This window comes from Monodelphis domestica, chromosome 3, assembly GCF_027887165.1.
Source record: "Monodelphis domestica isolate mMonDom1 chromosome 3, mMonDom1.pri, whole genome shotgun sequence".
In the NCBI taxonomy this organism is placed as follows: Eukaryota; Metazoa; Chordata; class Mammalia; order Didelphimorphia; family Didelphidae; genus Monodelphis; species Monodelphis domestica.
The window spans coordinates 96,559,805-96,581,332 of record NC_077229.1 but is presented as its reverse complement, the minus strand read 5'-3'; the positions used below and the strand labels follow the sequence as shown (position 1 = coordinate 96,581,332).

At 52.8% G+C, this 21,528-nt stretch overlaps 1 protein-coding gene across 5 annotated transcripts in view; it reads right to left on the bottom strand.

Annotated features, from left to right (window-relative positions):
• The window catches only part of ELAVL3 (ELAV like RNA binding protein 3), a 24,980-nt gene extending 3,452 nt beyond the window's left edge, over positions 1-21,528 (bottom strand). The window contains exons 1-7 of one of the 5 annotated variants that reach the window (XM_056822706.1): positions 21,015-21,528; positions 16,029-16,248; positions 15,518-15,621; positions 13,964-14,117; positions 5,787-6,012; positions 5,149-5,187; positions 4,124-4,481 (exon numbers count right to left, since the gene is read on the bottom strand). In XM_056822706.1, coding sequence (XP_056678684.1) covers positions 4,130-4,481; positions 5,149-5,187; positions 5,787-6,012; positions 13,964-14,117; positions 15,518-15,621; positions 16,029-16,248; positions 21,015-21,023 — 1,104 coding nt within the window. In that variant the 5' untranslated portion in view covers positions 21,024-21,528 and the 3' untranslated portion in view covers positions 4,124-4,129. Of the gene's footprint in view, positions 1-188; positions 4,482-5,148; positions 5,188-5,786; positions 6,013-13,963; positions 14,118-15,517; positions 15,622-16,028; positions 16,249-21,014 lie in introns of those variants that run through there. The other 4 variants (XM_056822705.1, XM_056822708.1, XM_056822707.1 and 1 more) reach the window with 4 other exon arrangements.

The following is a 21,528-nucleotide window of genomic DNA, read 5'->3' as shown; positions in this document are numbered from 1 at the left end:
GTCCTAGCCTTGGCTTCCTCCTTTGGAAGTCCACTCGGTTGTGGCGCCTACCTCCCAGGCCTGTTGTGAGGCTCGCTGGAGGCATCTGCAATGCCCTTTGGTGCAAAGCACCGGAGTGGCTGCGACTGCCTTCCCCAGGCTCTTCTCCCTGTCTCTATCCGCACATGGCCACTCACACACACAACCCGTAAGATTCTGAACTTTTATTTTCTGGCATGAAAAGTACAAATAATCCAACGATTCCATGTAAAAGTCTGTTACAGCGTCAGGCCTGTAATCCCATAATAAATAGTCTAAACTCAACGCAAAGTGTTTTTTTCTTTTTACAGTTTTTTTTGATCCTCCAACATTTACTCTGTCATGATTTGAAACCATCCGAATAAATAACAGGATGAAGTGAGGAGGAGTGGGCAGGGCCCCCTCCTACCTGCCAGCCCCCTCCAGGGATGTGGAAGACCAGGGGCCCCCTCCTCTCCCCTCTGGGGAGCCCCAGCCACTGCCTGGAGGAAGGAGAGGGCCTGGCCGTGGGAGCCTGGCTGAGTTTAGTTTAGTTTTAGAAAAAAATATCCCAAGCTGTGTGGGTGGGGAGGGGATGGGGAGAGCCAGGCTGGGGGGGAGGGGGCTCTGCCTGGGGAATGGGAATTGGGGGGAGGGGGGAGCGGGGAGGGGGCACCTCTCTCCTGCTCAGCAGAGCCCGGCCCTCAGGGCCCCCGCTGCCCCCCCCAAGCCCCCAGCCCGCCCTTATTGCTCCGAGAAGCCTCAGGACACGCTGCACACACGTGTGCACATACGTGCTCACACGTGTCAAGGGCAGAGGGGGAAAAGCCCCAAGAAACGGGGAGAGAGGAGGGGAGAGCCAAGGGCCAAGGGGGGGACTCCTGGGGCTGGGCCTGGATGGGGTAGGGAGGGGGCCTCTCCTATCCCTCCTTCCCTCAGGGTCCACCCTGCTCTGGGTCTGGGGAGAAGGAGGGTGGGGTTAGAAAATTCACAAGAATAAATAGATCCGTGTAGATAAACAACAAGCTTAAGTCTTCACCAGCTAATAGAATGAGGACTGAAAAAAGTACCCAACAAGACAAGAGCAAAATCATAGAGCACATCGAAAACCCCACCGAAGAACCGTCCGGATCCTGCCACCCGCTCGCTGCCCACCTGGGCCGGCCTGGCCACTCGTGGGCCCCGTGGCCGGCCGGCCGCTCACTGCAGTTACTGGAATCATTCTCATCCAACGACACTTTTGTTCCCTTGGATAAATAAATTAGGCATAAACCACTTCTCAGCAAATTAAAAAATCTGTCCTTTAACTTGCGGATAGGATGAAGGAACAGAAATATACACAAATGTCCTCACGCGGCCGGAATAATAATAAATAGTTAAGTTAACAATAAGTTAAAACTACAAGAAGCTAAATTCTGCAAAAAGGTGTAGTAAGAGTTATTGGTGCCAGTTTCTCTCTCTCATTTTTATAGGGTTTTTGTTGTTGTTGCGGTTTGCTTTTTTGTTTGCTTTTTTGTTTTTGTCTTTTTTTGTTTTTTTTGTTTTTTTTATTTTGTTTTTTCTCGCAGCAGAAGCTCCACAGACGCCTACGAACACTGGGGGAGCACAGGACGGAGGGAGCGCGGGGAGGGGGGCCGGGCCCCAAACTAACGCCTAACAGGAAACAAGGAAGAAGCTGACTCGGGTGAATGGTGTCTCACTGAACTGAGGCCGAGCTGGGCTTCCCCAGCGGGGGAGCGCCGAGCCCGCAGACCAAGGGGGCCAGGGCCAGGCCGCGGTCTTCGCTTTTGTAGAAACGAAAAAACAGAAACTAGAAATGCACATTCCAGACGGGAGGGGAGGGGAGGCGAGGCGGGGAGAGGAAGGCTGGAGGGGATGGGCCAGGGTCAGGGCCTGGGCCTGGGGGCTGCCTCAGTTCCCCGGAACCAAGGAGAGCTTTGGGAGGGACCTAGGTGGGAGCGTGTCGGGGCGGGAGAGGTCAGGTGTGTCTACTTCCCTCTTTGTATGGTTTCCGGAAGGTGGGTTTGGATGGGAGGTGGGGCCGGCTCGGGCCCCCACAGCACCAGGGCCAGGGCTTGTTCTCTGGGGAACGGGAGGGAGGCGGCTGCCCAGGGATGGAAGATTGGGGTCTGGGAGGCCAGGACTGTGTAGCTGAGGGGAGTGGCCGGCACTGACCCTATGCCTTTGGGACCACAGGGTTTGGGGGATGAGCTCCCTCCCGTCCCGACTCCCGCTGCTTAAGGGGAGCGACGACGTTCTTCCCAAACGATATGGTCGTTGCTCCCACAGCCCTGCCCCGTGAGGGCTGAGGTCTGGGCTCTTCGCCCCTCTTGGCACTGGCCCCAGCCTCACCGCTTCTAGGGAGAGCCGGTGGAGTGGCAGAGGGAGAAAGGGCCCGGCCTCCGCACTCTGCCTCAGTCTCCCAGGCTCCCCCAGGAGGAGCCCAAGCACAGGCCCTGGCCTGAAGTCACCAGGACCCGGCCTGGGCCCCATCGGGAGGCTGCCCGGCTCCCGTGCTCTGACCTGAGGCCAGGGGCCCAGGAGCTGACACAAGGGGAGGAGGAGATGGCTGGGGCTGGGGAGCAAGGACCTTTGGCCCCTGGGGGCCGTGCCCAGGGAGGCTGGTGCCCCTCTGGTCCCTGGTCTGGCCCCAAGGGTTAGTTCTGAGCTAGTATGTTAAGTCCTTCCATTGGGGGCTCCCTTGAAGGGAACCTCGAGGCAGTTTCTGGAAAGGGAAATGAGCAGAGAGTGAGTGTCTGTGGATGTGTCTGCAAGTCTGCTTGGTGAAGAGTCTGGGATATGTGGATGGGATCCCCTGTGACCACTGGCCCCCAGGTGTGTGTGTGTGTGTGTGTGTGTGTGTCTGTGTGTGTGTGTGTATGTGTGTGTCTGTGTGTACCTCAGGTGTGTGACACTCCTGGGGTGCCCTGGAGAGCACCCCTTCGCCTCCCCATCCAGGCCCCAACCTCAGCCCCATCAGCCTCACCTGCCAAAAAGCCTCTCATTTTTTTTGTCTTTTTGTCTTTTTTTTTGTCAAGTTCAAGAATCCCCAGTAAAAATTCTCCACAAGGTCTTTTTCCCTTTTTACAAAAATAGAGTTTTCTTTTTTTTCCCCTTTTTTTCCATTGTGTTTCTGTTTTCAGCTCCTACCCCCCCGCCCGCCTCCCACCATCTCCTGGGGCCAGGCCCCCTTCTCAAGGTCTCTTTTTTTGGGGATTTTTAAACCTGTTCCTTTGCCTTCCTTACCCCTCCTGGTCCCGGGGCCTGGAAAGGCAGGGGTCCCAGGCAGGATCTGCCCAAGATAATGGGGGGCCCTGACCCCCCACTTCCTCTGACTCCCCAGCCCCGGCCAAACCACCAGGTTTCTGTGTCTTCGGTTTTTGTTTTGCCAAAATAAAAGAAAAAACTTTCAGAATGACTGAAACCCAGAGCTCAAGGGCTCAGGAAGCTGGAGAGAGAGTGAGCCAGTGAGCCAGTATCTGGGGTGGGGGGCCAAGAAAGAGGGAGGGTTCAGGAGGGGCCCACCCCCAGTCCCTCTCTAAGGCCAGTGCTTTCCCAGCTCCCTAGTCTCCCGGGAGGCTCTGGGGCAGGGAGGGGAGGGGCCCATTCATCCCACCCTCCGGGTTCCAGTCCGGAGAGGAAGGTTCTGGCACCCCCCCATCCCCCGCCCCGCCCCTAGCAGCAGTGGCTGCAGCGTGTCCTCCTGTCTGTCAGTTGACATATGTCACGCTGCAAGGGAGGGGGGGAGGGGGAGCAGGGAGCAGGGGGACCAGGTAGGGGAGCGGGGGAAAGGGGAGGGGCGTTCCCGTGGGAACAGCGGCGGGGCCAGGGCTAACACTGGTGGGGCCAAGGGCTGCTGCTGGGGCAGGTTAGGGGTCGGGGTGGGAGAGTCAGGAGGGCGACCTAAGTTTGGGTGGCTGCTTCCTTCTCCGTGGGGGTGGGGGTGGAGGTCTGCTCAGACGTCCACCTGTCCATCCGTGAGCCTGGTCAGTGCCCCCTCCCCCTCACCTCCCCGAGCTCTGCCCCGCTCAGTTCCTCGGCCCTGCCCACCCGCTCCACCCCGGCCTATCTGCTGCCCTGGCCCGCCCAGCCCAGCCCAGCCCACCCGGCCCACCGGCCCACCCACCGGCGCTCACGCCTTGTGCTGCTTGCTGGTCTTGAAGGAGACCTGCAGGATGCGGTCACCCAGGCGGTAGCCGTTGAGGCTGGCGATGGCCATGGCGGCCTCGTCGTAGTTGGTCATGGTCACGAAGCCAAAGCCCTTGCACTTATTGGTGGTGAAGTCGCGGATGACCTTGACGTTGGTCACGGCCCCGAAGGGCCCGAACAGCTGCCACAGGACGCTCTCGTCTGCCTCCGGGGACAGGTTGTAGACGAAGATGCACCAGCCAGCGCCCGATGCGCCCCCCGACAGGCTCACACCCGCCAGGCTACTCATGCCGTCGATGGTGATGGGCGAAAACCTGGCGATGAGCGACAGGGGACTACTCTGGGTGTAACGCGGGTGTCCGGCCGGGGGGGCCGGGAACCAGCCCGACGATGAGGTTGGGGGTTCAGTGGGGGAGGGCTTCAGGGGACTGACTGGCTGGGTGATGGGGGCAGGGAACAGGGAGGAGCTGGGACTAGAGACCTAAAGGGAGAGGAGATCCGTCTAGAGAGCGGGAAGGGGGCACCTGGGAGGAAATGGGGCTGGGGTGGAGGGGGAGTGGCAGGAGACAAGAGAGAGGCTAGGGAAGTGGGCCAAAGACAGAGGGGGCCTAGATTCAGGGGTAGAGCTGGGAGAGAACAGGTGGAGGAGCCAGAAGGGACAAGATGGGGGAAAGGACCATCCAAAGGGACTAGGGACCATATGAAAGGAGGAGCCTGGGATGGAGGGGGTTAGGAGAGGAGGAAAGGATAAGGACCCAGGGTCAGGTGAGGAGCTGGACCCAGAGAGTGATGGATGCTAGGGGCTGGGGCTGGAGAGGGCAGGAGGGAGACTCTGCATCCGTGGGGAAGCTGCAGGACAGACACAGGGAGCCCCATGGCAGCAGCCCTGACACCCAGGGAGGGGGCGATGCATGGAGGTAAGGGGACTAGGAAGAGCTCAGGGTATGCCCAGGTTGGAGGGAGGGAAGGGGGGGAGTTAGGGGCCCTGGGGGAGCCAGTTACCTCTTGACGCCATAGGCCATGTTTAGCAAATTGTCGAGCCTGTGGGAGGGAGGGAGGGAGGCAGGGAGAGAGGAAGGTCAGTGACTGAACTCTGGTGGATGGGGAAGTAAAGGCCACCACGTGCGGGGAAGCACCCAGGCTCTCCACCTCTTGACACATATGTGACAGTCCATGGGACATGTCTAACGAAGGAAGGCACTAGCGAGTAGCTCCAGAGGCTGTCCTCAGCATTTCCCCTCCCAGCCAGGGCACTGCCTGGCACGGAAACTCACATGGCCCAGCCTCAGCCTGCCTGGGTGCCCTTGTGTCCAGTGTCCAGGACAGTGTCCCCTCCCTGACTGGAGCCGCCCTTAGGACGGACAGACACCCTCCCTCTCTTCCCCTTCCCCACTAAGGCCTTCAAGAGGACCTAGACCCAACCTAGATAGAGACCATCCCTCGGAAGGCTGGGAGCAAGGGGGAAAGGAGGACCCGACTTGGGAGATATTTGTAGAAAACTGGGGTTGGTGCTCCAAAGAGGCAAAAGGTTCTGAGGGTGGTGGCGCTTTGGGTTTTTTGTTCTGGGTGTTGTTGCTTGTCAGGGAGGGAAGGGATGGGAAGAATAGGGGCAAGGGAGGGTCTGACCCCTGGTATCTCACCTGAACCTCTGTGTCTGGTGGTGCAGGGGTCCTGCATAGCGTCGTGCTGAGGACTGGTAAAGGTGTGTGAGCAGGGCCTGGCCTGTCTTCTGGCTGGGGTTGTTGGCGAACTTGACAGTGATGGGCTCACTGGCGCCTAGCGGCTTCTGCCCATTCAGGCCCTTGATGGCCTCTTCGGCCTCAATCCTCTTGTCAAACCGGATGAAGCCCACGCCCCTAGACACACCTGTGCGGGAGGGGGAGCTGGTGAGGAGCTCTGATTCCCCCCCTCAAGCCCTGTGTGTGGGAAGGGGTGAAGGAAGGGGGCTCTGATGCCCCCCCAACCCTGGACCATGACAATTCAAGAGGGAGAGACAGTGGGGAGCTCTGAAGAAAAAGGGGAAACTGTCAAAAGAAAGGAAATAGCTCATATTTCTACAGGGCTCTGAGGTTTCCCAAAGCACTTTGCCCACAACTCTGTGAGACAGTACAAAGAATTTTATTCCCATTTTTACCAACAAGGAAACACTCAGAGGTAGTAAGTATCTTGCCCAAAGTCACAGGATTGGGGAATGTCAGAGCTAGGACTTGGACCTAGACCTTCTGACCAAATCCAATGTTCTTCACACAAAGCCATATTAATTCTCCACAGGGAGCCCATCCACCACTTAAGAGCTTTTAAAGGCATGTACAGAAGATGGAAGCAAGGTCAGGTAACAGGATGAATGTCAAAAAGTGGCAGGTCCTAGAAGAATCATTTTAGGAAATCAATAATAAAAAGGTTTTCTTTTTAAAAGTAACTTTTATTGATATTTTTACATTTCCTACATTTCCCGGTGGGTCCCTTCCCTTCCCCCCCGGCCCCACTCCACCTCCCAGAAAGCCAGCCTTTATAATGAAGAATTTAAAGAGGGAGGAGAGCAGGTCAGCAAAACTGATCAATACATCTGGAAAAAGTCTGACGTTATAAACAGTGTTCCACACCCATATTTCCCCACCTCTACAATGAATGAAGGGAGATGCTTTTTTTAGATCTCTTCTTTGGGGCTAAGCCTGGTCCTTAAAATTTCATTGCAGTCTGTTCACTGTTGTTGGCCTTTTTTCATTTACATTGTTGTGGTTATTGTGTTTCGTTTTTCCTTTTTCTGCTTACTTTGTTTTGCATCTGTTCATTTAAGTCTCCTCAAACTTTCCTATATTCGTCATGCCCATTTTTTCCCACAGCATAGTGATATTCCCTTAATATTCACATCTCACATTCACTCCCCCAGTAGATGGACATCTACTTTGTTTCCAGTTCTTTGATACTACAGAAGGTGATGTTTGGTTGTGGTTGTGTGTGTGTGAATCAATCCATCAACAAAATATTTACAAAGCACCTACTGTGTGTGTGTTCTGGGAATTGTGTTAGGTGCTAGGAATACAAGGTGAACCTTCAAACAGTCCCTGTGCTCAAAAGCCTTCAGCAGGAAAGACATGCAAAGAAAGTAGATGCCCATTGCCTGGGAGAGGGCAAAACAAACTGTGTGTGTGTGTGAAAATAATGGAATGTTACTGCACTGTACGAAATTATGGATGTGAAGAATTGAGAGAAATGTGGGGAGACACAGAAAATGATGCAAAGGGCTATGAGAAGGAAAGGGAAACACCCAGAGTAAGCAGAACCAAGTAAGGAAAACAACAGACACAAGGACTAGAACAACAGAGACAGAAACAACAGCAACAAAACCCCACAAAACAAAATTCTCTCAAATTCTTGTTGAACAAGCTTGGCCCCAAAGAAGAAATATGAGAACAACACACCTACTCAACTTCTTTAAAGAGGCGGGAGATGTAGAACATGGATGGAGAACACCTGTATAAGATGCTGACCTAAGTTGATGTGAGTTTTGCTTTGATTGTATTTTGTTTTAGTTATAATTTTTTTTCATTATAAGAGATATAAGGGCTTGGCTTTCTAGGAGAGAGAAGGAAGAGCAGTATAATTAGAAATGAAGGTGATGCAAAAACAAAATCTAGCAAAAAAAATTTCCATGAAAAATAACAATTTTCAGAGTTCAGAAGCACAGAGTGGGCTGAGAGGCTGGTAATGATGGTGAAGAGCAGTTGCTACATGTAGCTTTTTAAAAGCCAGAGTAGGAAAAAGAAGGATCCTTTTTTTTTTTAAACTATGAGGGAGACACTGAGAAGGGGCAACAGATAAAAAGTGAAGCTATTTAACTTTCATTTTGTTTCTTTTTCTTCTAAGGAGAATTATCTTTTAACTGAGGATAAATTAAATCTGCACAGATAAGTGGCCAGTCTATAGCTATCCTTAGCTGAGCTTTAGGCATTACAATGTGATAATAGGCAAGGAAGCATTTATAGAATGCTTTACGGTCATTTTTTATCCTTACCTCCTATCTTAGTAGCAATGCTTTTTTTAAACCCATACCTTCTTAGAATTGATACCAAGTATCAGTTCCAAGGCAGAAAAGGAGTAAAGGCTAGACAATTGGGGTTAAGTAATTTTCCCAGGGTCACATGGATAGAAAGTATCTGAGGCTAGATTTGAAGATTCCATCTTCAGGCTTGATGCTCTATCCACAGAGCCATCTAACTGCCCCATAATTTCATTTCTAAGGCAGAAGAATGGCAAAGTGAAGGCAATGGGGGGTAAATAACTTGCCCAGGATGACCCAGTTAGGAAGTATCTGAGGTGGGATTTGAATTGAGTTCCTCCCAACTGCAGCCCTGGCACTACCCAGCTGCCTCATGCTTTAAGGTTTGAAAAGTGCTTTACATGTATTATCTCATTTGATCCTTACCACAAACATCTTGGGCAGGTGCTTATTATCCCCATTTTACAGATGAGGAAACTGAAGCTGAGAGAGATTGACTTGCCCAGCTGGTAAATGTCTGAGGCAGGATTTGAATTCTGATCTTTCTAACTCCAGCTTTCTAACCACTGTACTACTTGGCTGAATCGCTGGTATAATGGTCTTGAAGGAATCAATGCAGTAAACCAAGGTACTGAAGGAATGTATGAGTATGAGTGTTGAATAGCTATTGGCAATCTTTGAAAATTGTGCAGAATTTGTAGGATGTCCTCCCTAGAGGAGACTGAAGCCAGTAAGAAAGGTTTTACATGAGTCAAAATATTCATGGCATTTCTTTTGGTGGTAGCAAAGAACCGGAAACAAAGCAGATGCCCATTGATTGGGGAAGAGCTAAACACAATGTGCTACTTGAATGTAATGGAGTATCACAGCCTCACAAGAAAGGAAAAACAAAGAATTCAGAGAATCGTGGGAAGACATCCCAACTGATGCAGTGAGATAAGCACGACCAGGAAAACAATATACAAAATGACTATAACAATGTCAATGGAAAGAAGGAGGATGACTAACGAAAACCTTAAGCTTGTATAATGTCCAAGGTTGGTCCCAGAAAGGAATTAAGAAAATACAACTCCCTTCTGCTTTTGTTCCCTAAGGCATAGAACAAAGGGGGTGGAATGTTGCATAGACTGTCAGACTCCACTGATATTTGCTGACCTGCTTTTCCCACCACAGACCCCTCACATGCACACATCTTTTTAATTCTTTGTTAAGAGAGATGGGTCCCTGGGTCGGAGAGGGAGGAGAAATGTATTTGGAAATCAGGGCAATATAAAACCAAATGGTATTCATGATAATTAAATTAAAAAAATAAAAATGGAGAGTGGGAAATGTATTGGACTGGAGAGAGAAGGGAATATCTTGATTTTCAAAAAGAGAAAAGGTTAGAGTCTTCAAACTCAAGGTCTAATTAAGCTGAACATTGATTCCTGGCAGGATTCCGGAATGAATTATTACCAAGGAGGTCTGTGAGTACTTAAGATAGAAAGGAGCAGTCACTAAAAGCCAAGAATGGGTTCATCCAGGGCAGTCTAATTGCTTTTCCTTTTTTGACAATGCTATTAGACTGACTAAAATGGAGAATGTCATTGGCATCTCTACCTTAATGTCCCACAGGCATCTCAGACTTCTCAGACTCAACATGTCTAAAACATCCTATTTGCCCTTAAGCCCACCCTCCACCTCAAATCTCTCATGTTTTTCAAAAGACGCCACTATCCTTCCAGTCATCTAAGTGCTTGACTACTGTGTCATTCACTAGAATTTTCACAGAGCCAGCTGATTGCCAAATCTTGTTAGCCTTCTTTAAAAAAGAAAAGAAAAGAACTGCCCCCTTACTTTTGCTTTTAGAATTGAGACTAAGTATCAGTTCCAAAACAGAAAAGGAGTAAGGGCTAGGCAATGGGGGATAAGTGACCTGCCCAGGGACACAAAGCTAGGAAGGGTCTGAGATCACATTTGAACCCAGGATCTCCTACATACAGGCTTATCTCTCCATCCACTGAGTCACCTACTGCCCCTTGTGTCAGCCTTCTTAACATCTCACATCTAACCCCTTCTCTATTTATATGGCTGCCATGATCAAGCCCTCATTTCCTCTCATCTAGATTACTGCAATTATTTACTGACTGTAGAGTCTCCCTACATTCCTTCTCCTCTCTCTAATCCTCTACACAGCTGACAAATCAGTCAGTACCGTTTAAAGTACGGATCAGACTTTGTAATTACAGTGCTCAAAAAATCTCAGTGGCTCCCCCATTCCTGGAGGATAAAATACAAATTCTTCTCTTTGGCATCTAAAGCCTTTCACACAACTGGGTCCAGCTTATCTTTCCAGGCTGATTACAGATTACACTCCATCATACCCTCTAAGCTCCCACCAAATTAGCCTACTTGCCGCTTTCCCAGCCCAGAGTCTTGGCCCTAGCTGTTTCCTAGACTATGCTATTCCTTTTTCTCCAACTCTGGGAACTTCTTGTCTCTCTTCAGGTGCCACCTTTATCAGGAGATCTTTCTCCATTTCCCCAGGTGTTAGTGGCCACCCCAACTCTAGACCACCTATTTCGTACACGTACGTCCCTTATATTTGTCTGGGTGTATCCCTACAGCAGAATATGAGCTCCTGACTTTTGCATTTGAACCCCCAACTCCTATGCTCTGCACGTTAATAGTAGACAATGCTTGTCGTAAATAAGGCTAACTAAAGATAAGGGCTGGATAAAGAGGATTTTTAAAAAATTATCCAATGTCCAGACTCAAAGAGTGATTGGAGCACTGAGGACCAGCTGGAAAGAGGCCAGGAACCTGAGCTTAGGCTCTTTAATATTTTTATCGAAAACTGAGATCTCAAAGGCATAGATGGAACGCTTATCAGACATTTGGGCAACAATGCCGAAATCAATCAAGAGCATTAACACACTGTGAGACAGAACGAGTATATAATCACTGTTTTTATGCCTCAAAACCTGCTCCACCAACTTGGAACCTTCATATTGACACTGACTCCACCTTCCAGAATTCACCAAACCCGAGTCCTCTATGATATTTCACTCTCCATCGATCTCCATTTCTAATCAGTTGACAAAATCTTATTGATTCTCTTTCTATGATCTCTTCTTCCTTCCATTTTCCTTGTTTGTGCTTTCATTGGATTTACTTGAGCTCAGCCAGGTCTTCGCTCTCTTTGGGATCACTGAATTTGGATCCTTCATTGACTTTCTCCCTAAAGTTTCTCCCCAATCAAGCCCATCTTTCAAATTGTTGTAGGAGGAAACTTCTTATGAACTATTCCACTATTCTGTTCATGAAATGTTGCTACTCAAAAAACCTGTAGCCCTTCATTGCCTGTTAAGAAAAGCACTGGGGGCAACTGGATGGCTCAGTGGATTGAGGGCCAGGCCTGGAGACAGGAGGTCCTGGGTTCAAATATGGCCTCAAACACTTCCTAGCTGTGTAACCTTGGGCAAGTCACTTAACCCCCACTGCCTAGCCTTCTGCCTTGGAACTAATATATAGTATTGATTTTGAGATGGAAGGTAAGGGTTGAAGAGAAAAGAAAAGAAAAGAAAAGAAAAGAAAAGAAAAGAAAAGAAAAGAAAAGAAAAGAAAAGAAAGGAAAGGAAAGGAAAGGAAAGGAAAGGAAAGGAAAGGAAAGGAAAGGAAAGGAAAGGAAAAGAAAAGAAAAGAAAAGAAAAGAAAGAAAAAAGCATTGACTCTTTAGGCTAAAATTCAAGATTTCCACCAATGTAGTTTCAGGGTGGCTCAATGGATAGAAAGCTAGGCTTGGAGATGGGAGATCTTGGTTTCAAATCTGGCCTCAGACACTTCCTAGTTGTGGGACCCTGGGCAAGTCACTTAACTCCCATTACCTAGTCCTTACCATTCATCTATCTTGGAATTTATACTTAGTATCGATTCTAAAATAAAAGGTAAGATTTTTAAGATCAAAAACAAACCTCTCCAATCTGTCTCTGAATGACTTCTTTCCAGCTTTGCCTCACACTCAATCAATGAACCAATAAACCATTACATGCCTACTGTGTGCCAAGCATTACGTATTCAATGTTTTCTCAGTTCTGAGCAAGTCATTTCCCTTCTCTGGGAAGCTTCTTCCTCTGCAAAATTAGGGAATTGGACTGGATGATCTCCGAGGTACCTTCCTGCTCTAAAAATATGCTCCCAAGATGAATTTTAGTAGGGACCTTTAGGACTTAAAAGCCCTACTCTTGAAAAAACTGACAAGTCACAATTACAGAGAGGGAGAAGCATATGATCTTGGCATTTGGGTGGATTAGAAAGCTCTATATTGGTTAACAGTCTAACATGGAGATCCAAAAATCTCACGTGCTGTTAAACAGATGCATTCATAGTAGAGATAGTAGGGAATAGTTATTAGGGCATTAAAATTAGAATCAGCAAGTCCTGAGTTCAAATTCCATCTCTGTTACTTTCTAGCAGTGTAAAATGGGGCTCCTATAACTTCTATGAGTCTGTTTTTTCATCTGTAAAATAGAGATAATAATAGTCCCTGTTCTCCAGAGCCTGGTGGTGACGGTCAAATGAGATAAAGTAGATAAAGTGCTCTACAAATGGGAGCTGTTATTATTCCAGGGTCCAGAGTATTAGGTTCTGTCTCAATCCTACCAGGACGAGGAGTTTGATCTGGAGCTCTGTCTTCAGTCCTGGGCACCATAAATTAGGAAAGAAAGACTGACAAACTGGGAGGATATAGGTAACTTAGGATGCTTAGACATACTATTTTTTCCATTGGTCCAAGAATTGGGAGAAGAGAACAGGGCAGGGATATAAGAATTTGTTTATAAGTATTTGAAGGGCTGCCATGTGAAAGAAAAAAAAATAGATTGGATCTACTCAGACCCGGAGGGAAGGGCTAGGAAAAATAAGCAGAGACCAAAGAGAGTCACATAGGTGTATAGAAAGAACTTCCTAATAATGAGAACAGTTCTAGAGTAAGTCTTCAAGTAGAAGCCAGATGACTACATTTGTGGGAAGTTCCTATTCAGACACCGGTTAGGTTAAATGACCTCAGAGATTCTTTTACCAGACTGTATGGGGAGGGACACAAAATGAAGCTTCTTTCCACCTTCCCCCTCACCCACTGCCCTATGCCCAAGGGCACCTGGATGAAAGAGGAGAAAACAGAGAGAGAGAAGGCCCCCAGTGCCCGAGGTAGCAGATCAGTGACTCCGATCAATACCTCAATCAATGCCCCGCAAAGTGCAGCTCATCGACCAGTTCTGCCCCGAGCAGGAGATAGGGGAGGAGCCCTTGCTCTGGCATGAGAGTCCAGAGCTTGGCATTCAAACCCCCTTTGTTCTGCTACTCCCCTTATGATCAAGTAGGGCCCCTAAGCCTCTGACTCATAACCCATCCCTCTAGAATCACTTCCTTCTTGCTTTTTTCTTTCTTTCTTTCTCCCTCTTTTTTCTTTCCACTTCCCTTATCCCCTTAGTTTTGTGCCAACCCAGTGATCTTCCTCACCAGGCTACCACAGGGCTGCCTGCCAGGCATTTGACCCTCAAAGCCTCCCTGGCCAGAATGAGTCAATGTCAAACAAGGGCTAAGAGTCCTGAGGAAACAGCCTAAGATCAAGTTCAGTTCCAAAGGTAAGTTGGCAGTATGACTTTGGGCAAGTTCAGACCTCAGTTTCCCCTTGTGTAAAATAAAGGGGTTGGACCTATTTATCTGATCTTTGTGACTCAGTGAGATCTTAGAGGGTTCTCTGATTATCTTCCCCACTCCCATAGATTCTTCCCCCTCCCACCCTTGGGCCAAATGAGTCAGGATGGCTGTGCTGACCTGTGACCTGATCTACGAGGATTCGGGAGGTGATGATTCGCCCGTACTGGGAGAAGAGTTGCTCCATTTCCTTCTGGCTCATGGTCTTGGGGAGGCCACTCACATACAGGTTGGCATCTCTGATGGAGGCTGAGCTGGGCCGGGCGTAGGACACCTGGGGGCATCAGGGACCCATGCGGGATCCAGGGCCAGTGGGAATGAGGGTATGACCCCTGGCTTAGAGTTCATTTATCCAGCCACCCCCCACCACCACCCTTCCCTTCCCATTGTCAATAGGGAAAGTTAGAACTAGTCTGGGGAGAAGGGACCTCCCTATAGTCACACAGCAAGTCAAAGAAAGATCCAGAGCCCAGGTAGGCTTCAGACCTCTATTTCCTAGGAGCAATCCTTTTTTTTCCCCCTGGAAAGTGGGGAAGGTGGGGCAAGTCAAAATGCTACTAAGTTTCCATGGAAACTCCAATCAGACTTTCATCTTGTGTTTCCCATGGGTGGGGGGGGAGTGAGGGAGCCTAGAATTGGAGCAGACACTCTACTCTCCCCCTAGGGGTAGAGAAGCCACCTCTGAAACTTTCCCCCCACCCAGATTTCCCTGTTAGGGACCCCTCTAGTTAGAGAGAGACAGTGACACAGAGACAGGATCAGGAGAAAGGCACAGAGACAGGAAAAAAAAAGTCAGACAGGACAGAAAGAGACAAAGATATGGAAATGAGAGAGAAGGGGGGAGAGGGAGAGAGAGGAAGGGAAGGAGGGAGGGTTTGAGAAAAAGTGGGAGGGGGGAGAGAGAGAGAAGGGGAGGGAAAGGGATAGAGAGAGGGAGAGGGGGAGGGAGAGGGAGGAAGGGAAAGAGGGAGGGTTGGAGAGAAAGAGGGAGGGAGAAAGAGAAAGAGGAGGGGGGAGAGAAGGAAGGAAAGAGAAAAAGGAGAGAGAGAGAAGAGGAGGGAAAGGGATAGAAAGAGAGAGGGAGAGGGAGGAAAGGGAGACAAAGACAGAAGAGAGACATAGACAGACTAGGCCAGGAGACAGAGACATATTGTCAGTGAAACAGAAACAGACCTGAAGAGAGATGGAAGGACAGAGGGAAAGCCCTGGGTGGGGGGTCCTGACCCAAGGTTTGACCCTGCTTCTCTTCTGAATCAACAGAAACCCAGGTGTCCAGAAGCTGGGCCTCCCACTCTACATAGTTCCTTCTCATCTCTGGTGCTTCTGTGATCCTCCCCCTCCCCCCCCCAAAACACACACGTACTCACTCATTCAATCACACATACATCCTCACACTCACACTCCCACCGAAGCAAAAACTCACACGGGCTCAGACAAAGGGGGAGGGGCGGGGCCTGTGGTCACTAATCCCCCTTCCCCCCACCAAGCCCTAATTAGGCAGCTCAGGCACCAGATGGGCCCCTCCCTCCATTTCCATGACAAAAACATGGAAAGTGCCAAGCCCGTCCCCTCCCCCATCCCTGACCCCAGGTCAGCCTTCTGTCCGCCCTGCCTGGGGCACAGGGGGCTGACCCCATGGGGGGGGGGGGCGCAGGCCGAGCGCAGGGGGCTGACCTTGATGGTCTTGGTCTGCAGCTTGAGGCCATTGAGGGTATTGATGGCTTTGTCCGCATCATTGGGGTCCACGTAATTCACGAAGCCATAGCCCAGGCTTTGCCCTGGGGGGAATGGAGGGAAGGAGTGGGGGGCATCAGAAGGGGACACACTGCCTCAAGGCTCAAGCCCGGGTGGCCGGTGGCCAGAGGCCGAGGACTCTAACAACAGCGGCCCATGATGTATAGGGCTTTAGCACGTGGCTTCTCTCATGCCATTTGAGCAATCCCAAAGTCAGTCTCCAAATCCCAGACCCTGATCCCTCACATCCTGAGCCCAGGACCCTGGAAGCAGGCCCTCAGCCCTCAGCCCCATGGCCTGTTCCTTCTCCTCGCTCCCCTCCCACCTGTGACCTCGGGGGATGGGGGGCTCCTCACCCCTCGGGCCAGCATGAGCTCCCCTCTCCCCACCCAGGCTGACTTCGGTTCTCTCCTCCTCCAGGCCTGCCTTTGCTCCCTTGGGAGGCGCCCACCTGTGATCTTGTCCCGAACCAGCTTACAGGACTCGATCTCCCCAATGCTGCCGAAGAGGCTTTTGAACTCCTCCTGCGTCATGTTCTGGGGCAGGTAGTTGACAATGAGGTTGGTCTTGCTGTCATCGGTGGCTCCGTTGGTGCTGACTAGCGGCCCATTGGGCAGGGCCGTAGGGGGGGGGCCGCCGGACACCTGAGTCTCCATGGTGCTAATTATCTGCTGGAGACAAAAGGAGCCCTGCCTGGTGAGGGACCGTGGGAGGGGGGACGCAGGGCCCCGGGGCCCAGAAGACCACCTGGAGTGCCCCATGGGCTTGGAGAGCAGGCAAGAGCAAGTGGGGCCTTGGGGCCAGAGGTGGACACAGCCCCGCAGGGCACAGGCACATAAAGCCCCACTAGAGCAACGTGGGAAGCCCCCAATCTGCACACACACAGACACATGCCGCCCTTCCAGTCTCCCAGCCTTGAACACATCCTGGCCTTCTGCACGGTATGGGCCCAGTGCCAGGGAGAGGCTGTTTGGACCCTCTCTGGGAGGATGCTTTGCTCCCAGACTCCCTTCCGATGCACATCCCAGTCCACTGACCTCGCCCCAACCCGGAGAATTATCAGTTTCGATTTCATCCCGGACTGAGCTGGCTAAGCCTCTAATGGGGATCAGATCAAGACAGGATCCATCCCCTCCCTGCCCCGCCTGCGCCAGTCCAGCCTGGCATATGGCCCCTGTCGGGGGTGGGGGTGGGGGAGGGAGGCTTCCATTGCCGGGAGAAGAGCCACATCCTGACCAGAGAGACACAGAAATAGGAAGAGCCGCCCAGAGATCTAGATGGCCTCAGACATCCCCAGAGCTATCTGACTCGGAAGGCAAAGGACGGTGATGATGATGCCCACAGACACAGAGGTAGGTGTGGAGAAAAGGACAGAAAAGTGTCGGGAGGCATTCTCGGTAAAATAAATACATAAGTAAAAGCAGGGAAGTCTTTAGCCCCTGCTTTCTGCCTCGCCTATCTTTCCTGTCTTTGGACTGCAGAGAGAAGGCCTGGGCTGGTTGCCATGGAAATTCTTCACTGGACTAAGTCAAAGCACCTCGCTGCCCCAGGCCCAGCTCAGCTGACTATCCCCCCTCCCCACAAGCCGGGAGACCATCCTCCCAATACTGCAGACGCCTCTCCCCCTTACCCACCTCCCTCCTTAGGAGGAACTGGGGGGGGTACTCAAGTGGAATCTGGACTTTTGTCTCGTACTGTGGGTGTGACTGAGAAAAAATGGTTTGGGACTAGATGATCTCTAAGGTGTCCATTCTAAATGACCTAAATCCTAAGGGCTCCCCCATAGAGCCAAGTCCCCAAACATATGCACTTGCTAAGTGAGCTAGTCATCCTGGAGCTATTTCTCCAGACCCAGGGCAAGAGACACACCTGAGGCACGGGAGGTAGAGATTTCCTAGCACACAGAGACACAGAAACAGACACAGGAAGACAAATACAGAGACACAGACACATACAAACACACACCACCCCAGGGCCCCTCCTCCTCCCAACAATGGGGCATTGAGTGGTGGCGTCAGCGGCACGAGGGCTGCCTGCCACCACCGGGCCTAAGGCTCCCCCATCCCTTTATGCCTTAGAGAAAAGGGGATCCTGGAGCTCTTGCGAGGGCATCAGGAAGCCCGAGTTAACATTTGTGCTTTAAGGTTTCTGTCCCTCTCCTCAATCCTGCCTCAGTTTACTCTCAGGGTATGGCAGTTATCCTTCTTTTTCCCCCTCTGCCACTCCATCTCAGGATCTACATTCCTTAGAAAGGCCAGGAATATATAAACCTTCTCCACAAGTTTAATTTTCCAAAGCTCTGCCCCATCCATCCCACCTGACCCTTCTCTCAACAAAACTGTGTCTGGGGTTAGGGAGAGCTTCAACAATCCAGATGCCCCCTATTGTAGGGTCCCTGCCATTTGGGAACCCCAAGTTCCTATATAGCATTAGGCCACTTGGTTTACTTAGGAAGGGAAGCCCTTTAAAGGCGCCTTGGACTGGGGGTTGTCCTTGGCTCTCTAGGGATCTGGACACTCATTTATTTGCCCCTTTGATCACTGTGGAGGAGATGGAGGAGGACAGGGGCTTAGGAGTATATATATGGCCTCCCAGTTTCTAGGAATACAAGATCTCCAGGCCTGTAGAGAAGCAGGGGAATTGCTAGTCCAAGCCAGAACAGGAGAACTGCTCATCCCCACCATAGGAGATCAGTGAAAAACCTCCTCACAGGCCAAAGATCTTAGGGAGACAAGGTGAGCCAGAAAGAAACAAGGAGAGAGGCGGGGTGCACAGGGTAGCACACTACGCGGCGAGAGGCGCCCCCGGAGTCAGGTAGAGAATGGCCAGGGAGAAGACCAGGCACAGAGGAAAGCAAGACAGAACATCTACAGCCGGGAAGAGGAAAGCGTGGGTAAGGAAGCATAGACATGGGCAAGCACAGAGACATGGCGGAGGAGACAAGCAGGAAAGAAGGCTGAGACAGACGAGACAAGGACAGAAAATGAGACAAGGGAAAAGACCTCCCCGCTGGACCTGGGACCCTGGGCGACAGACAGGACAGAGGCAAGGATGGGGACAGAGACAAAGCGAAGGGCAGAGGCAGAGAGACCCTCGGGACAAAGAAGGCAGAGCGGAGGCCAGAACCAAGGACAGAGCAAACGGGGGAGGAGAACAGAGGCTAAGGAGGGGAAGAAGACAGAGGTAGGGATGGAGAAACAGGTCCAGAAATAGGGACTGAGAGAGACGGAGGCAGAAAGAGGAAAACACAGAAACAAAGGAAGGCGGACAGCGAGGCCGGGTACTAAAGCGAGGCCGAGAGAAAGAATGCTGCGGGCAAGGGATCACTTGCGGGATGGGGCAGTCTGCTGGACTCTAGCGGGAGCGGCCTGCAACCCCAGCGGGCTCGGGGCGGAGCCTGCGTGGGTGTGGCCTGCGTGGGCGGGGCCCGTGTGGGTGGGGCTCAGAGCCCGGGAACTGGCCAGCTCCCTAGATGCTGAAAATCTTCAGACCCAGCCCGGCGGGGCGAGGCACGGTGGGGTGGGGTGGGGTCTAGTTGGGTGGGGTCTGGTGGGGCGGGGCCGAAGCACAGCCTCGCGAGCGCCTTCTGCAGCCCCCGCGCCCGCTCTCCACTGCTGGGCCCGCTCAAGGTCACCCCAAGGCAGAGCCTGAACCCCTGCGCCCCAGGGCTCTCAGCTCAATCTGAGGCCACTCCCCCTGCCGGTCACTGGCCTCGCTAGGTCCTGGGGGGTGGGGATGAAGAGCGAGCAGAAAGGAGGGTGTCCTTCAGACACGCCCTGGGCGGGGGGCGGAGGCTGGAAGGCAGGTGGATTTGGGGATAGAAGAGGGCGCCTAGGATTAGGCTTTTTCATTGAAAGAACCTGAATCCGGTGAGGGGCAGATGTAGCTACGGTCTGCAGGACTGGGTCTTCTAAAGAGTTTGGGGGCCTATGGGCCCCCAAAACCTATGCTGGTGGCTGGGGACTCTTCGAGGCCTCAAGGGTGTTGGGGGTCATTAGTGCGTGGGACCCTCCTGAACTGTGAGGCTTGGGACCCGGGGCCGGGATCTTAGGGTCTTGAAGGGGCGTGGAGTTGAGCTGTTTCTACCCCTGCCGCAGCCCTCCCCTCCTCCTGCTGCATCGATGACCCTCACTCTCCATTCCCCACCCCCACCTTCGGTTCGTGGCCACCCCTGGAAAGAGGATGGGAGCCCCCAACCCCATGAGCTACTTCTCCCGGCTGCTCTTTCCTTCACCCCACCCCCCTTCACCTCCCCGCCCAAACCCGAGGCGGCTGCGAAGGCGTCCGCGCAAGACGGCGGCGGCGGTGGAGAGAAGAGCCGAGAAACAAAGAGATGTCTCGGGCCGGGCCCGCGGCATTCCAGCAGGGCGGGCACAGCGCCCCCAGCCCCCCCTCCCACCCTCCTGGCCCCCGCCCCTCCTGCCGCAAGGTCGATCGGGCAGAGGACAAACGCCGCCCCCCCCCCAGCCCCCGCCGGGCCCAAGACCCCAGAATCTCGACGTAACGACAGTCCCTGGACACACCCGCTCCCCCCCACTCAGACGGCAATAGCGCCCCCACTCAGAGCCCCACTCCCTGAGTCTGCCGTCGCTGCTGCCGCCGCTCCCCCGGGCCCTGCGCAGCGCAACGCAGCCCCACCCGGCCCAATTTCCCCATTCAGGCCCCATCTTTCCATCTCCATCTCCCCAGGTCCCATCCCCCAAGGATGCAGACTCCCATTGGATCTAGGCCCACATCTTCATCCATCTCTTTCCCTCCTAACCGCCCCCCCCCCAACCCATAACGCCGGAGCTGGAGCTTGGATCCAAATCCATTTCCCATCCCAGAGGCCCCATCCTCATCTTATCTTCGTCACCTCCCCCCTCCTCCAAGGCTCCTGGCCCATCCCTATACAGCATCCTCCCAAATCTCCATCCCATGATGATTCCCACCCCCCTCAACAACCTGCACTCGGACTCGAGGGGCCCAACCCTATCCCTCCCCAGACCCCAATTTTCCAGGCTGGTCCCCACCCTCAGCTCCACTCTATTATATATCAATCTTCCTCTCCCATCCAGGCCCTATTTTCATCATCCCTCCATCCCCAGGCTGTTGAGTCCTATTCCTTTCTCCCTAGGGCCCTCCATTCCCATCCCCCTCCTCACCCCCCCATCGTTTCCCCCTCCCTTCACCCTTCTAACGCTCGGGCCCATTCTCACCCTCCCCCCACCAGGCCCATGAGGCTCCTGAATCCGCAGCGCTTCAGCATCCTCAGGCTGGAGGGGGGAGGGGACCTAGCCTGGCCTCACGATGGGGGGGGGGGGGGGGGAGGTGGACGCCCAGCAAATCGACCCATTCTTCACTTCCCTCCTCCAAATGCCCTATCATCCTCTAAATACTCTCCCCCTCCCCCCACCCCATCCCTTCACGAGCCGCTCGGCAGATAGAGGATACCTACAGTGACCATTCTTCTGGGTCCGGCGGGCGCGGTTTTGGCTAGAGGCGGCTCTGGGGGGCCCGGATTCGGGCGTCCGTCAGCCCAGAGGCCCCGGCACCATGCGAGGCCCGCGGCCTGAGCTTCACCGCTTGTTAACTCCGGAGGCAGCCGCTCCCTCAAAGCGGGATTGGGAAACTGGGGGATAATCGGGAGGACCGAGGATAGCAGCGGCAGCAGCGATCCAGGAGGCCCAGCCCTGATGGGAGGCGGCGGCCGCGGAGGAGGGAGAGGCGAGAGCGTGAAGATGGAGTTGGGGGGGCGGCGGCGTCGGGGGGAGCGGGGGGAGTTGGTGACGCCCCCGGCTCTGCCCAGCTAGCTCTGGGCTGCTAGGGGCGGGGGGGCCCCGGGGAGGGGGAGCTGCGGTTCCCAAAATAAATAGCTATGCTCCTCCCCAGCCGCAGCTGTAGCCGCCGCCCAGCCCCGGCCCCGGCCCTGCTTGTCCCCGCTCCCCGCCCGCCCGCCCGCCCCGGCCCCA